Source organism: Amborella trichopoda, chromosome 13, assembly GCF_054954075.1.
Source record: "Amborella trichopoda isolate Santa Cruz 75 chromosome 13, AtrichopodaSantaCruz75HAP2 v2.0, whole genome shotgun sequence".
NCBI lineage: Eukaryota > Viridiplantae > Streptophyta > Magnoliopsida > Amborellales > Amborellaceae > Amborella > Amborella trichopoda.
The window spans coordinates 754062-770520 of NC_142348.1; the positions used below are offsets into that span (position 1 = coordinate 754062).

At 34.0% G+C, this 16459-nt stretch overlaps 1 protein-coding gene across 4 annotated transcripts; it reads left to right on the forward strand.

Annotated features, from left to right (window-relative positions):
• Positions 1-1471: 1471 nt before the first annotated feature.
• On the forward strand, positions 1472-10785 carry LOC18437424 (ubiquitin family protein). Of its 4 annotated transcripts, none has more exons than XM_006847634.4 (7): positions 1472-1815; positions 2979-3111; positions 5912-5997; positions 6149-6227; positions 6399-6508; positions 6980-7044; positions 10545-10785. In XM_006847634.4, the coding sequence occupies exons 1-7, from the start codon at positions 1732-1734 to the stop codon at positions 10636-10638; spliced, it is 651 nt and encodes a 216-aa protein (XP_006847697.1). In that variant the 5' UTR covers positions 1472-1731; the 3' UTR covers positions 10639-10785. The 4 variants fall into 4 exon arrangements, 2 of the variants coding, with proteins under 2 accessions (XP_006847697.1, XP_011624569.1); XR_016047842.1 differs by having other exon boundaries at positions 1476-1815; positions 6430-6508; XR_016047843.1 differs by lacking the exon at positions 10545-10785 and adding an exon at positions 8081-8470 and having other exon boundaries at positions 1476-1815; positions 6430-6508.
• Positions 10786-16459: the final 5674 nt, after the last annotated feature.

A 16459-nucleotide genomic window follows, 5' to 3' on the forward strand; every position in this document is an offset into this window, starting at 1 on the left:
CTTTATATTTTCAAGTGTTATCAATTATATTTAAAAATAGTTTATATAAGGGTGTAACCTTATATTACAGAAGTAAGGTGCACCTTAAAATTCTTGTAGAAAAGAGTGTTTTGAAGTTGGAAAACCTTCCAATTGGTCTTCTTGACCTCAACATGTATTGTATAAAAAACAAGAAGAATTTCAAGTCTAAAAATAGTTCATATTGTAACAAGTTATCTAGACCGTCTATTTTTAAGATTTTGAAATATTTATAGATATGTTCAATATACACTGTTTTGATATTTTAAATTTCATAATTAGGGTTAACATGGATTCTCAAGTCACCTTAAAGTTTTCAACTTCGAAACTACAACTTTGGACAAATTTTAGAAGTGTGAATTACTTGTATATTATAAAATGTGCACCTTTACAAACCTCACTCTTAATTATTTATTGGGAAAGATTTATATAAGGACCTCGAATTAAGGCGCACCACAATAATTCACTTAGAAGAGTTTGTCTTGATGCCCAAAAAGCATCAAATTGATCATCTCTACCTCAAGATGTAGGGACATGAGAAAAAAATGGATTTTAAGTATTGGAAATAGTGCATCTTGTAATGCATTTTTTGGACCGTCAATTTTCAAGATTTTCAAGTGTTCATAGATTTGCTTGATCTACATTGTTTTTTAAGCTTTAAATTTTATAATGAGAGATTAAAATAAATTTTAAGGCCCTCATAAAGATTTCCAATATTGGAACATCTTTTAACATTATCTGAAGGCGCACCTTACTTTGATGGTTTAGTCCCTCGGCCTCATACAAACCACACCCTTATTAATATAAGGGATATAATATATAATGAATATATTACATAATGGGTGAGATTTGTATAAGATATCACCTTGTACTATACAAGTAAGGTTCGCCTCTAAATTTACCAAAAGATATAGTTTTGGCATCAGAAACCTTACGACAGCTTGAAAATCTATGTTCAATCCTAATCATGAATTTAAAATTTCAAATACTGTACAAATCTAGCCGATTTATAAACACTTTGAAAATTTTAAAAATAGAAGGCTCACATAACTTGTTACAAAATATAAAAAATTTAAGACTCAAAATTCTTTTATTTTTAAATACGTATATCTCGAGATCATTAATTTGAAGGTTTTCCAAATTTGGAACACTTATTTTTTTACTTGGCAAATATAAGGTTGCAACCTCATATAAGCTTTCAAAAATCAAATTTTGTGTTCCCATGAGGCCAACAAGCGAGTTATACATTTGATCCCACCTCCAAAGCACTAGCTCAAGTGGATCTGTTTGTCCCCAGTTCTCTCAATTAATCCTTATTTATATGTAAGATCAATATAAAGGAAAAAAAATTGGTTTAGGAATTAAAAACGCGGTCCCCATCAGTTTGCTTTCAAGAGTAGTCTAGAGTATAGATTTGATGAAATATTTAAAGACTTTAAGAACTCAAAAGCAATTTTGGATTTACTAAGAAAACAAACCAAAGCAATATTTTTACTTTTATCTTAGTTCACAGACACCCCTAACCGGATCTTTTGGCCAGGATATCATACATGCAATTTGATCTCGTGCGATCACCATGTACGCTTGCCAAAAGTGAAGAACACCTTTCTCTTTTTCTATCGTAACGGTCTTCAGGAGCGTAATTTTAGTTGGTGTTCATGCGTTCGATGCAATTGACGAAGATTAAGGTGAGATTAAGGAAAGGTAAGGAATATGGAAGAGAGAGAGGTTACCATTAATCTCAAGATAATTGGACCTTCGCGTCCTCATCGATTACCAGTTCCTTCTTCAATCAAGGTAAGCTTTGCAAACACCCCATTAATGGAAGAAGGAAATAGAGAATTGAAAACAGGGCTTAAAACCCCTTTGGGATTCCATTCTTTAATGTATTTTGGTGATTAAGGAATTTGGTTTTTGTCAATTTTATCTGTAAAATTGAATGGAAGCATGAATTTCTAGCTTTCTGTGATTCACTCTCTTTTGCAGCGAGAGGGGTTCTTACGAAAACCCTAAATTGTTTGGATAAAATAGAACTACTTTGGCTTTTTTTTGTGGGAACACTGGATTGACTACAGAATAGCATGTGAATCATGAATTGGGTTCCCATTAAAATCTGAAATTGACTCAGTGATTCTTTGTTATTTATGATTCGAGTTCTCAGCAGTGTCCCAAAAACCTTAAGTGATAATCTTCAATTAGAATTTCTATTAATCAAAATTTTTCCATTACCTTTGTAATTTTCTGTTTCAGAGTGATTGAGGAGAACAGTAGGTATACTTAAGTCTCTTATTGCAGTTATAGAAACTGGGTCCTAACCTTTTAGTAGATGATATTATTATACTGATTTAGAATGATCTAGAATGTGTTAATAGTTTAGGAAGTGATTTGTCAATGGAACCATGTTTCATTTTTCCATATTTTCTAAATATTGTTTGGGAAGACAGGGGGGCATGGGGTGGGTTTGATAATTACAACTTATCCTATGTAATTCGATTAGATAATTCTGCACATTCGAGAGATGCACCTAGGAGTTTTCCCTACTATTAAAAAATCCCCTGGAGTGCAGGGCTTCTTAGCATTAGTATCCTCTCAAATTCAATTAAGGTTCCCTAAGATTGCCTCTTTTGGTACTTCAATTTTCTCATTGCCACCATTAATATTTCTCATGTTGTAGCTTGTGAAGTGGAAATGAAGTTGTTCTCATTGTTTTGATCTTTGAGGACTAGCATCATTTTTTTTTCCTCAAAAAAATATTAAAGGAAAATTATGTTGCAAAGATCTCTCGCATGTGCTTTATCCTAATTAATTCATTATCTGTGATATTCACACATACCATACAGCTTATGGATAATGTGGTTTCTTATGATTCTTTCCCCTCTAAATATCCTATAGATTATGGACAAATTACCCATGACATCCTAGCATTGAGTGCTGACTTTTATGTTGCTTGCCATGGTTAGGTGCATGAATTGAGAAAATTAATAGGCGCAGAGGTCCATTCGCCTCTTGAACGAGTGAAGCTTATTTTGCATGGCAAAGTGTTGCAAGACACGGAACATGGGGATGACATGTATGTGAATCTGAATGAAGGAGGTATCTCTTGACCACTTGCAAAAGCCTTGAAAATAGTTACTTTTGTTCTCTATTGTTTTTATTCTGCAGACAAGAGTAGAAAAATACAATGGATATTCAAGTTGCATTGTTGCATCTAGGTTGCAATAGGGGCTGATCCTGAACAAGAAAGTTAATAAGGATACATGATTACACATATGTGTTTAGAGAAGTTAATCTCTCCAAGCCCATCTTCAAGGGAACGAGCCTCCAAAATGGAGGTCTTTGAGAAGAAATGAGAGAAACCGTTAAGATCTATTAGGAGTGTTGAACTTGGATGAATGAGGATAGACCAGATGGGAAATATTTGGATGCTGTAAACATTTTGCATACTCAGTGAACCAAATGCATTGGGAGCTGCTGTTTGGTGGTGGGTTATATGCGTAGACCCTTCCCTTTTATAGCGGCACATTTCCCCATAGTCCATTCTTGCTAATTTATGGGGATTAATTTGATAACCTTGATGGATCATTGTTTATTTTATTATGCATTAAACCCTTGCATGCAATAATAATGCAATAACTAAGTCCTCTAAGCGTAGATCGCGCAGGGAATGATGTTACACTGGTAGAATCTGTTATGGCATAGCCTTGTAGAGAATTATGGCCTTTGGACCGAGTGGAATATTGTTGACATATATGGCCATGCAGGCCTCATGGACAAATATGGGCTCAAAGCCTTTGTAACAAACATTTTTAAAGTCCTTTTTTAGCTAACCATTTCTATAAGGAGATATATATATAATGAGACCGTTTGCTTTTGATACTGGGTGGACAAAGTGGAGATGTGCAACTGAAATTTTATGTGATTGCCGCAATACCAATGAAGCTAAATGGCAAGTTCTATAGGACAGTTGTGAGACCAACTTTGCTTTATGGAGCGGAATGTTGGGTGTTCAAAAAAAACAATATATCCATAGAATGAGTGCAGCAGAGATAAAGATGCTGAGATGGATGAGTGGCAAGACAAGAAGAGATAGAATTCGAAATGAATACATTCGAAAAAATTTAGGTGTGGCACCAATAGGCGATAAGATGAGAGAGAGTAAACTTAGGGGGGTTAGCCATGTGTGTCGCAGACCCTGCACTTGTTAGGAGGCGTGAGTTAGTTCATGTGGAAGGCTAAACAAGGGTAAGGGGTACGCTCAAAGGACATGGTTGGAAGTAGTGAGAAAAAATTTGAGGACTTGTGGCCTCACTGAGGATATGGCCTTAATGGAGGAGAATGGCAGACCAGGATTCGTGTACTTGACCCCAATTACTTGGAAAAAGGCATTGATGGTGATGATGACTTGGATGTCACAATCATCATTGTTCATCAGATTTGAAATCGGGTGGTTAGCCGTTGTTTAGGCGCAAAGTCCAAAAGAAAATTTCTCAAATGTTGTGACACACTTTCATCTATTGGATTTCACCTCCAATGGCTAAAAGTGATTGTGATTTCCTTGTACTGAAAATAAATGATTTCATAATATACAATCCCTTTGTAAAAAGGGAGGTCTCTTTTACTAAATAAAAGACTTGAGGGAGGTGTGGTCAATGGTTATCCATGTGCCACACCACCTATGTAATTGGATAAACCAAAATGCCAAGAGGGTTTCTGGTCAAGCCATTACAAGAAATGAGATAGTGGATAATGTAATAAACAATGAGCCATAGAGGTTTTCAAATGAAGCCCAATGACATATTGAAAAGTGTCAAGAATGTATTAGTGGGGGAATTTTCCTTTACAAAGGGGAAGGATGCGTGCATAGAGCCATTGACAAATAGCTCCTAAGGCATTTAGATCGTAAGGTATGCTAACATGTAACAGTGTCCCATATTATCTACATCGCCTAAATTCATTTGTACAATAATGTGGGCATTGCCTCTTCCTTGATTGAGTTGTCAGTTCTCATTGCCCTGAGAAACATCTTGAGGGTTCTGTCTTATCTCAGACTGTGAACATTCATCGTATTTGCGCCTCATCATAATTGGCAGAAGTGGGGGCCCCTGCGGAGTATTCATCATAGTTGAGCTTCAAGAATCCCTAGATCATTTGGCTCGGCAACCCCCTCGGTTCACATCTTGGGGTGCTACTCCACATTACATGCTTTTACTTTTAGGCTAATTCAATTGCAGAACTGAAGAATTTCTTTATGGTCAGGAGCCACAAAATCAAAGAATCCCTTATAATTTACGGGCTTTACCATGCCTTCAAATAGTTCGCATGTTAAGTTAAGAAAGATGGTATTATTCATCCCTTGTCTGATCCCGTAGAAGGTTGACAGTTGGTTATATGCTTGCTTGGGTAAAAACCCTATTTAGGATTTTAAGGACCCGAAATTTTGGGGATGCAACCTCCTCAATCTCAAAAAGGAGAATCTTCATATGCATTCTATGAGGACCCAAAAAATATAATGTCTTAATGTAATACAGAGACTGTCTAATTTTTGGATAGTCAGTTCTAGGTGTCTAAATACTCAAAATCCAATTTTTGTTTTTCTAAAATTCTCATCTGTTGATCCTAAAGTGGATCCCAAAATTTTAAATTGTCTAAGTAGGCCATTTACCCAAGGAAGTTGGAGCTCGCTATACGTGCTCATATTTATTTTGGATATTTCTTTTGATGGAATCCATCTTTTACCACTTTGTTCAAAAATGACTTTCCGTAGAAAACTTGGTTTAACAATTGGCAGATTTTTCCCTGCTATTCCCAGCCTTTATAAAAAAGCAAGGAAATTGATAATATGTTCTTGTTTTAATATTAATTTTCTTAGCTGATTTTTCCCTTAAATTTGTAGATTCTTTGTTAGTAGCTGTTGCACCAAAACCGCCTGCTAAACACATTCGTGATGGGTATGATGGTGATGATGATGATGATGAATTGGTGAGTAAGTTTTTAAAACTGTAATCTCTAACTTCACTTTACAAAAAAAGGACTTTAACAATTATTAAAAGAAAAGACTTCTAATATTTAACCTGGAAATTATGACTAACTCTGATTTTTACATGATTGACTGATTTATCTGAGGGTTTAGAAGTTTAAGATGCCAGAATCAACAGCTAGGTGGAAGAGGCAGCTATTCTCTTTCCTTCAAGAGAAGTTGAGGTTTCCAGGTTTGTACTCATGCTTTGTCTTTTCTTTTTCTTTTTTTGGGGGGTGGGGTTAAGTTGCTTATGAGTTATTATTTTCTACCTTCTTTCCTTTAATGCTTTGCTTTGTATGAATAAACAAAGAACAAGATTGGCCGATTATGTAACATTACTTTTCTTTATTAACATCAATAGATATCCTGTTGATGGCAATTTTCTCTACCAGTCTAAAAGCATGGGCCGTCATCATCATGTGGTTTATGTTGGCACCTGTCGCGTACCGATGGGATATAGGACCTTTATATGTGAGCTGATTTTCTCCTCCAGAAATTTTCCATATTTTATCTTTTATAATTATGGAAAGTGCATGCTATAATCCATTGGACTAGAAAACCATAGTGCGTAGAGGTCATTGGCTTCAAATAAAATGATGTGTGGTGATGTGAAGAGAGTGGGACCCATCACTAGGGTTTGGGTGGTCCCACTTCATCACCATCCATCATTCATCAGCTGGTTATAATGCTGATGGACTATGGCCATTTCACGGTCTACTGAGTTATAGTTATTGCATGTTCCATTATAATTGTTATCATAATACCCATCTTCAGGTGGGATATGGGATCCATGTACTTAAACAAATTCTATTTACCTGGAATTGTCTCTATGGTGACATTTTTTTCTTTTTTTATTTATTTCCTACATTTTGATATGTAGTGCCCATTTGAATAGCTAACATTTTGTCGCTTTTCCTTGATGCTGATTTGAATTTCATGCAGATACTCGCCACAGGGTTTAGCATCATACTTTTCAATCTTGGACACAGGCAACAAGGCGATCTCAGGTACGTTCCTCTATTGGGTGATCAATTCGAAAGTCCCTTTTCTCATTGGTATTAAACTAAGAAATTCTTTCACTTACAATTAAAAGAAAAATTTTACAAGGGCCAGTTTGATTGGGCCACTCAATTTGAATGAGCCCTGTTATTGTTGTATTTTTGCCAGAATAGGTATTCATGAGGAACTCTTGTTTCTGAAGCCCACTTATGAAAAAAACCACTTCCAAAAAAAAAAAAAAAACCTTGTTTTTCTTTCGTCGTGAGCAAGTCCATTTCTTGAATTTAGTTTCCAAGTGTTCAAACTGGCCTAAGGGGGCAAACATATCATAGATTTGATAGTACAAAATTAGTTTAAACAGATTGGTTCTCGGCTATAAGAAAAATTCTTTGGCTTTAGGCAGTCACATGGCTGATTTTTTTCCTCTACTTTTTCTAATCGGGAACTATGGTTTTATCCCCATCATCTATTTTTGAGAAGGGAACTAGGGAAAGTGGGTGCCCTCTACCATCGTCATAAGCAGATACTGTAGGTTCAGGATTCAACTACCATCGTATAGTATGTTTACCTCAACCTTAGTGGTTTCAACTCCAAGCTGAAGTTGGACATGGCCTGACCATTGTAAATAATTGGATACCTTCAGCTTGAGGAAAGAAGTGTTGCATTAATTCATAAACACCTGAAAACCTCGGATTAGAACTAGTATTAATTAAATATTTCATTAACGTGAGATGAATCACTAGAGCTGAAGCCAGCTTAGCATCAGGGAAGAGCTGCATTTGCACTAATAATATTGCTTATATGAGTTTTTTTTTTTAATTATAAAAAAAAATATTGCTAATATGAGTTTTTTCAATACTTCAATAATGGGATTAGTTATCAGTCCAAATTTGATACAAATCTATATTTTATGGGAACTTGTGGGAATGTGTTCGTATCTATCAATAGTTTTTTGGTTTACCCGACCAAGTGCAGCATATGTTTGTCAAAAAGCATTTGTAACTAATCTTGTAGGGGATTTTGGTTTATTATTGGGAATCACAGGTCTTTATTGGATAGCAAGCAGTTGCGAATTTCGGGATTTGCTGAAATATTCTATGATTCTCTCTTATATGAAAATATGAATCACACAAAATCTTGATGGTGGTGGGGATCTCTCTCTCTCTCTCTCTCTCTCTCTCTCTCTCCCAAGTGATAACAGGTTTGATTTTGTTATCTACATAGATGTACTTAGAAACCACGTTTTGTATTGTCACCTTCAAAAAATGAAGGAACCTGATCACACAAAATCTTGATGGTGGTGGGGATCTCTCTCTCTCTCTCTCTCTCTCAAGTGGAAACAAGTTTGATTTTGTTATCTACATTGATGTACTTAGAAACCACATTTTCTATTGTCACCTTCAAAAAATCAAGGAACCTGTTATTATTTCTGAAGGTTGAGGTGAACTAATGGTTTTTTCTTTTCTTATTTCGTTTTTTTTAATGATATTTTCTCCAAGATTCTATTTCAAAACAAGCAAAAAGAGTGAAAATTAATATAAATGAATGGAAAGAGAATTTAAGTCAAAGAGCTTATAATGTAGTCTATGCCACTTTGAAAAGTGGAGGTCTTTTGTACCTCGGATTTTTTAATAGAAACTAGGTGATTGAGAAAAAAAGAAAAAAGTTCATACAAAATGGGGGAAAATGAATTTGCCATTTCCAGGAATACAGGTTGTCCATTTGGTGGATCTAGTCCTTCAAGAAATCAACTTCTTCTTGTTTGTTTTTTGTTTTTCTGAAGTTGTTTTATCTTTCAACTGAAAGATGTGCAAAATTTTGGCCCAGAAATTACTATTGCTATTTGTTTTAGAACTTCGTTCATTTTGTAGTTCATTATCATCATCATCATCCAAGCTTTATCCCAAGGGTTAGTTACATGAATCATGTTTTTTCATTCTTCTTGATCAAGGCTCCTATCTTTAATAAGATAAAAAATCACCATATATTTTCTCACCACTTTTACCATGTTATTGGGAGTCTTTCTTCTTGTCCTTTTTGAGTCTTCCACTTGATATCTCATAATTGACACTATATTAGGTTTACATGGCTAGCGACCTAAGTCTACTTTCCATCTTCTTATTACTTATTGAAACTGCACTTAAGTTCCTCCATATGTATAACTATAAAAGAGATGAACATATGTATAACCGTAAAAGAGATGAACGAATTGGTTTAATGTACTTATCTCATTCTAGGCGGAAGTTAAGACTATCTCTTACTCGTTTTACTTCCCACAAAATTACGCTAGAGTGTTAGAGTTGTGAAACATTCAATGGTTATAGAAATTTGCCCTTTGACATTTAGAAATTGGTCATAAATTATTTGTAAAACATGTAAAATTTGCTAAAATATGACATCAATATTTATAATTTAAAATTTTGAAAAAGAGGAAAATGAGTCAAAAATGAAATTTTCAAGCATAAAAAATTTTGAATGTAAATATATCAGAGATTTAATATTAGAAATTTTAATTGAGATACATTAAATTTCTAACCATAATTAGAATTTTTTTAAAAAAAAAATTAGCCAGTAAGGACTATGTAAACATAGGAGGCAATATGGAATGCAATCAACCATCAGAATAGGGCACACATTGGTATCACGCAATATTAAGCTTTTGTAATAATTGAAAATCTCTTAAATCAATCATGAATGTAATTTACAAACCATTGGGGAATGGGAATGGGGCTGGGTTGTGCTTGTAGTATCACTTGAGTCCTAGTTAAGGGTCATGGGTTCCATTCTCATTAACTTTTCAAAACGGGTTGGGGGTATGTATCTACCCCAAAAAAAAAAACAAAGTTAAAACTGTTTGTAAAGCACAAAACTTCCTAATGAAAATTATAAAGTATTGAAATTTTAAAAAACTTAAGAACTATTAAAAAATTCATAATTTAAGATGATAAAATTATTAAAACCTAATATTATTTTTTGGTAGTTATTCAAAAAAATAAAAATAAAGTATATCAAATAATTGGGTAAACATATAAAGTGAAGAACTTTAGAAAATGGAAACATGCCTAAAAAAAAAGAATTTCATATAAAAATATATAGTATCATATTTTTATTGACATATCAAAGAGAAGAATGGTCCAAAAAGCAAAGAAACTCAAGCCCTATCCCAGCAAGGTACTTTGATCATTTCATGAAACACAATGAGGAATCCAAATCAAAATCAAGTAAAAGGTCTGCAATATACCAAGTAGAGATCCTGCATATGTGAAGAACAAACGGAACAAAACTGGCAATAGGATTGCTACAAATCATAAAACAACATGATACTATTATGATATAAAATTTACCATGAATCCGAATGCAAAGCCTCCAATCACATTCTAAATATAAGCCATTGCTCAGGAAATTGCAGTTAAAATTGTAGGGCCTGCAATATATATCATGTAACCTTTGATATAAAAAAAAAAACTGTATGGATTCTCTTAAGTGAATATTTTAATACCCTGTGCAGTGCATATTCAATCTTCAATGATGACTTTAGAGAGCTTCCAGGCACACTCAATGCCGATCGTATCGACAGAGATGTACGGGCAGGTCAGTTTTAAGCATGACTTGTATGAAATCAAAAACCAGAAAAGTGAAACAGAGTTGCTTGAGTTACATGTTTGAGTCTATATTTGTTTTTCCATTTTAAAATGGCCACATTAGAAGTTCTTTTTCTGAAATATTAAAATTACAAGTGCTTTTTTCTAGATCCGTGAGAATTTTTGTGTTGAAGTGGCTTATAATTCCATAATAATTCAATGGAATGCAATAATAAATTTTTATTATAATAACCTTAAAAAAACATTTATTTTGTTAATCTATTTGTGGAAGATGAACTTTGATCATGTACAAAGTTTGGCCTCATTTGGTTCATTTGAACATCAAGTATAATTGCAAGTGTAGAGTGCTCATACTATAAAGTGAGCACCCTAATATTATATATATATATATATATATAGATATATGAGCAATGATTTCATACAACGATTGTATTATAGTATAATGCGATCACATTTCTAGAAAACCATGTTTGTGGTATTTGTATAACTCAAAATTTTGCACATACACTCTCTTCATCTCAATAATCAATCTACAAAAAAAATTCAATTTGAACCCTAGATATGGTCAAAATGAGTCCCCTCCAACAACGAATCTAGACCACTCATTTGGTGAATTTCAAGATCTTAGCCTTTATAAACTCAAAATCATTTTATTCTTTTTTAACATTGTTCATCTAATGATAAGAAAACCATCTAAAAAAATTGAAAAAGAAAAATACTTCTGAAGCTTAGATTTAAGTATCTCACCAAAATGGACGGCCCATGTTAATTGGGCTAAAAAAATACTTTATAGGTTACGTTTTCAATTTTTTTTTTTTTTGTGGTTGATCATTAGAATGCAAAGAGCGTATATTTCAAAATTTGAATCAACAAATCGCCTTAACATGGTTTTTTAAGGTGGTTGCATCATATTACTATACAACCGTTGCATGAAATCACTGTTATGTGTCAGCCACGGGCAAATAGCTACATTGCCAGCCAACGGCCCAGATTGAATATGGGCCGATCTGACGGTCACAACTTCATTTTCGTATTGAATTTTTATTTTTATTTCTACAAATTCAAATCATTTAAAATTTTAGGTGTTCATTCTTCTCATCAAGGCGTACTTAATAAAAATATACAAAAAATAATTCGTAAAATATAAATTGATCAAAATTTCTCATAAATTTTTTTACGGTATTTTGGTCAATTTATATTTTACGAATTATTTTTTTATATTTTTATTTGATTATCCTATTTTTGAAGAATAGACGTTCAAAATTTCAAGTGATTTGGATTTGTATAAAAAAAAAATGAAAATTCAAATACGAAATGATGTCATGACCATTGGATCGTACCCAGATTCAATCTGTGGTAGTTGCCAACTTATGGGATGACAGGATCCTTTCCCTATATATATATAGGAAAAAGTTTATATAAGGTTGCAACCTTAAAATGTAGAACTACGGATGCACCTCAAAAATCCATCGGAAAAGGTTATTTTAATGTTGAAAAACCCTGTGATTGATCATCGAGATGTATGACTATGAAAAATAAAAAGATTTTGAGTCTCAGAAATAGTACATCTTGCAACATATTATATACACCGTCAATATTTAAGATTTTCATATGTTTATAGATCTACTTAATTTTTAATCATTTTTTAAATTTAAAATTTTACAATTGGATATAAAAATAGATTTTGAGATAATCCTAAAAACATTTTACATCAAAATTATATATTATGATTAAATTTGAAGGTTCACCTTAGTTGGATTGTTTAATGTTGCAACCTTATGGAAACCACACCTCTATGTAAGAAGCGAGAAATAAATGGTGAACAAAAAAAAATTAATAGATGAGTGATGAAAATATCCAAGAAATTGATAGAGGGAATAGTTTTCTTTAAGGGAAAAGTTTATATAGAGCTGAGGCTCTAAACAATCAAATTAGAGCCTACCTCAAAAATTCACTTGAAGAGATTGTTTTGATGCTCAAATATCCTCAAATTGATCATCTAGAGATCAAGATGCATCGACATGAGAAAAAAATGGATTTCAAGTCTTGGAAATAATGTATTTTGTAATACATTTTTGGACTGTCAATTTTCAAGTTTTCATAGATTTATCTATCTACATTATTTTTTAAGCTTTAAAAATGAAAATATATTTTAAGGCTGTCATAAAGATTTCCAATGTTGAAACCACGTTTCTCGATACTATTCGAAGGTAGTCTCTAATTTGATTGTTTAGAGCCTAGGCTCTATACAAACCGCACCCTTTCTTTAATATGCAATAGGAATTAAATATGTTGACTCGTGAAAAAATTGTTGACTTTAAGTTAGACAGAAAATGTGAAAGTGGCCAGATTCAAACAATGGGTCTTTTCGATTATTTATAACTTATGATGTGAAATTAAGAAAAGCTCAAGGATTTGTATTGTAATGGCGCGGGGAAAAGCATGAAAAGCAAAACAGTTTTTTTTAATTTAAAAAATCAAAGTAAGCGTGGATTCTTGTTAAAAAAAAAAAAAGTGGCAGTCTTCATTCAAGTTGGGCAACATTTATGGCATTTTGATTTGTTAAAAAAGTGCCATTGACTGGAATCATGTTCATTGAATAATGGTGATGTTTTTGTGTGTGCCTCTCTGTGAGAGAGAGAGAGAGGATTGAATTTCGGATAGAATTGAGTCTTACAAGGACTTCCTAGGGATCCTATGCAATGACATGAGAGAGAGAGAGAGAGTAGGGCTGGAAACGGGTCGGTTCCATACCCAGACCCGAATTCACCGGACCTGAACCTAGACTTGAAAATATAGTGTGGAACCTGGATCCGACCTAAAAATTAAAATGTATATGCATTTAATTACATTTAAATATATTGTATATATTGGGATCTAAAAAATATTGCCAAACCTAACTCCGATCAGACCAGGACTCGGACCTGACCCACCGAGTCCAATTTTTTGACTCATACTCAAACCCAGATCGGTCTACCCCTCGGGTCATGGCTTGCGTCTGGGTCCATTGCCACCCCTAAAATGAGAGAGAGAGGATTGAATTCCATCAAATTTGGATTGAGTTGAGCTTTACAATGACTCTTCTTAGGGATCGGGCCAATCTCTCTCTCTCTCTCTAACCCAATATTCTTTGAGAAAGGTATCTGTATATGGTTATTTGGCCATCTCCTGATACGTGTGTGGAGATTAACGGTGTCCATCATAGGTAACACAAGTTAATCATCAAGAATGGACGGTCATCATCATTGTTATTATTGATATCTATATTGTTGTTATTATTGTTATTGTTGATATTATTGTTCTTTGTGAAGTGAGAATGACATAGCCATTACTATTTTGGTTGGAGAGTTAGTTGTTTGAGGTCAACCCTCTATTTTCTGGGGAGAAAAATCATAAATTCTCTCTCTCTCTCTCTCATGCACGAGTGATTGATGAGAGAGATGCATGTGGTGTGATCAAGGTAGATTCGTGTGTGTGGGTGTGTTTGAGAGAGAGAGAGAGAGAGATCTCACACACATACAAAAGAGACATTGACGAGATAGGTGCATGTGGTGTGGGGGTGGATTCATGTATTTGTCCGCATCTCATCTCATCTCTGTGTAGCGTATATCATCATCAAAACTTTATTTTAATTATTTGGGATCGGCTATACAAATTTTGTTCTGTTATTCTACTCAATCAAAGATTATATCATAAGTAAGATGTATATATATATATATATATATATGGAAAAGTATATAAAGAGACCATTTATTTTTAGTTCGAAAAGGTTGCAATCATTTTTTTCTGATAGATTTTAAATCTTACAGTTGTAAGTATGTCATTAACTACATGGTTGAGAGAGGGAAAGGTCTAGATCGATTAGAGCAATGCCTTAATAAAAAAAGGAATCAGGTATTGAGTCGGGCACCAAACAATCCAAGTCAGATCGTCAATTCTGGCCAAACGAAAAGAAGAAAAGAAAAAAATCATTAAAATATCACCCTAAGACTGAGAATCATCTTGTTGCCCGACTCGGATGATTCTGAGTTGGCTTGCCTATTTTCCGAACTCCATTCATGTGGTGCAAGAGATGTGCATTCATGTGTTAGAGAGAGATGTGGCTCCTTAGAGAGAGAGGGATGTGGGCTCCTTTTCTCTCCAAGGTCTTCTATTTGTCAAAATCAACATTGCAGAGGAAAAGATGACTTTAAACTGTCTGCTTTGGTAAGCAATCAATTGGATTTAATCCCAACTTTTCCTCTCTCTCTCTCTCTCTCTCTCTCTTCTGTTGAAAAACGAGGTGGTGGTGGGGGAGGCTCTTATCAATGCACTGCTCATCGACTGCTCATAAAATAACGAAATCAAACAAAACTTTTCCCTTCAACCAAGGAAAATGCAAGTATATAAATCCAATATACATTCAATTTTCTCTCTCATCAACAGCTGTAGAACTCACCAATCTCTGTCATGGAATAGTGAGGACAAATGTGAACTGCATTACATTACATAATGTGTGCTCTCTGTTTTACTTTCACCATCCCTATCATAAAAGGGTGAAACCAACATGTAGAGAGAAAAAGAGAGGGTTTTCCATCATTAAATTGTAAATTAACATAAAGTGAAAGAGAGTCTCCAGTCCTAATCGTGAAACAGTGTGGCCACTATGAAACCCCAAAAGTTGATAGCTGAAAGCTCGAAAACAAGATGGAGAGTCACCCCATCCCCATCATAAACCAGTAATAATATATACTCTCTCCATCCCCATCATAAACTAATAATAATAATAATAATAATAATAATATATAGAAAGAGAGAGAGAGAGAGAGAGTAAAAGTGAGAGGGGGCAAAATGAAGACAGACAGATTGGGCAAAGTAAATAGTGAGGGGGGAAACAAAATTGGGAGGGAGAGAGACTGATACAGTTAACATTATCGAACTTGATTTTTTTTGGAGCAAGATTATTGAATTGAATTATTTTTTAGAGCGATCAGATCTCAATTGGAAGAAGAAGAAATAAAAGATGATTTTAAAAAAAAATCCAATTGCGACAAAATGAAGAGAGGGGGAGCAGGCAGGGTTAGCAGGGACCCCTGTTCTGTTCTGTTCTGTTCTGTTCTGTTCTTAGGCTGTGCTCCAAACTCGTCAACATGTGTCTTCTTCTGGTTGACCTTTAATCACACATGGGACCCTCCCCTTTTCTTATTCTCTCTCTAAAACCAACCCACCATGTTTATCTCTAAATTCCTATGACTAACTCAAATCCTGACAAAATCAATGTCACATACACAAATAAATAATACCCATCTAATCAGGTTTTACCACCTAACCCATTACCAAAACCTAATCAACTCCTCGTGCTCTTTCTTTCTCTCACTAGGACTCTCATACTTCTTCTCTCTACAATTTCAAGTGTTCTTCATGCATGGACATGTCATGCCCCCCATAAGCACAACCAATCAAATTAAAGGGCACATAAAAAAAATTATTTGTTTTATGCTGAAAAACCCTCATCTCAACCTGGACATGTGAAACAATAGATTTTAAGTCTAAAAAATAATACATTTTATAATGTATTAACTACATCATTAGTTTTTAAGATTTTTAAATGTTCTTGGATCTACTCAATTTATACTATTTTTAAATTTTATAGCTAGAGAGACATTATTTTTTAAGGGGCGCCTTTCTTGGACCTTGGCCTTATACAAGCCACTTTTGTAATAAATAAAATTTATTTATGTGCACTCAACCATTGTCTTACGTGGGTTTGTGTTTATCTGCTTTCTCTCTCTAAAAAACAAGAGAGATAAAATATCTGTAACAACCCATTGACTTTGCAGCA

Bases quoted from the DNA above. Each gene is read 5' to 3' on its own strand.
- LOC18437424 (XM_011626267.3), top strand. From the start codon at position 1,732: ATGGAAGAGAGAGAGGTTACCATTAATCTCAAGATAATTGGACCTTCG. The intron at 3,112-5,911 runs GTATCTCTTGAC...TTAAATTTGTAG, and splicing joins TGTGAATCTGAATGAAGGAG to ATTCTTTGTTAGTAGCTGTT. The intron at 6,509-6,979 runs GTGAGCTGATTT...AATTTCATGCAG, and splicing joins GGGATATAGGACCTTTATAT to ATACTCGCCACAGGGTTTAG.